Genomic DNA, 1,139 nt, shown 5'->3' with positions numbered 1-1,139 from the left:
TTTTTTGCATTTGCATGAACATTAGAAAAAACATACAGTCACTAATTCTCAGGAATAAACTAAGGAACGTAAACTTGTTCAGGACGAGTCGAGATTCTGTTCTATCAAATGACAATCAGTGTTATTAGGAAAAATGAGTGAGATATCGTAGGATGTTTACATTAGTTGGCATTCAATTTTTAAAATAATTTTTAATAATACTGCTATTTTTTATCCTTCTACCAGTTTTGGAAAGATAAGTTTTTATTATCTGAAATAAATTTAATAAAATGAGCAAAAAAATTGTTTCACGTATGTCATGTATTTTAAATATTTTTCAATCAAATGTTCAATAAAAATGTATTAAGAGCCTACTATATGTCAGGCACTCAATAAAGGTTGATTTGATGGTTCCTTTATTAATTTTGTTTGCCCCTTCCTTGACTCCACACCAATTACTTTTCCTTCATTCCCCTTTGCCCTGAAGCTTTTAGACCCAATGCGGCTGCCGTAGGGCGGGTGTCAAGATGGCGGCCCCTGCGCTTGTTAGTGCCGTGAGAGCAGCATCAGGTTAGTGAAAAGCAACGCGCTTGGTTTTTACCTTCACAGAAGGGGGATCCCGCGCAGGATGGAGAGGGGGTTTAGCGTGGAGGTTAATAGAAAAAAAAAAAGGGGGGGTTGTTATTTGAGGCTAGAAGGTTCCTAATTTTCTCTCGGGCTGCCTGTGTTCCGCCGCTCAGGAGATCCCCCAGACTCTTGGATCTTCGCGACCCTGGGTGGCTCGCAGTTTCCCCTTTCTTACCCGCTCCTAGCCATTCCGCCTTCCCTCAAAAGCAAATGAGGACAGGCGCGGAGGTGGGCGAGGGAAACAGATGTCCAACCTAATTTTCTGATTCAGGGGCTAGGATCCGCCATTCACGACCTTTGACCTTGAAAACATTATTTCACTGAACTTCAGATTCCACAGCTCTAAAATAGGGATACCACCACCTACCTGAGGACTAAATGGGCTCCAGCACGTAAAGCGCCTTGAGTGGTGGTGCTGGCACAGTAATTTTCTATGTATGAGATTCACACAACGTACAGGGAATGTGGCTGTTTTGTTCACTCAGACCCAGATACAAGGGCAGTCTAAGGATTTCTTGACTGAGAGATGACAG

The 1,139-nt window shown here is 42.3% G+C and overlaps 1 protein-coding gene across 1 annotated transcript in view; it reads left to right on the top strand.

The window, feature by feature from the left end:
• Positions 1-483: 483 nt before the first annotated feature.
• Positions 484-1,139, top strand: part of MRPL35 (mitochondrial ribosomal protein L35) — a 17,146-nt gene continuing 16,490 nt past the window's right edge. The window contains exon 1 of the mRNA XM_019631492.1: positions 484-549. Within this exon, the coding sequence (XP_019487037.1) occupies positions 507-549 (43 nt within the window). The 5' untranslated portion in view covers positions 484-506. The remainder of the gene's footprint in view (positions 550-1,139) is intronic.

Source organism: Hipposideros armiger, unplaced genomic scaffold (genome assembly GCF_001890085.2).
Source record: "Hipposideros armiger isolate ML-2016 unplaced genomic scaffold, ASM189008v1 scaffold_1003, whole genome shotgun sequence".
Taxonomy (NCBI): domain Eukaryota; kingdom Metazoa; phylum Chordata; class Mammalia; order Chiroptera; family Hipposideridae; genus Hipposideros; species Hipposideros armiger.
The sequence above is the reverse complement of the archived record's forward strand: the minus strand, read 5'-3'. Positions and strand labels throughout refer to the sequence as shown.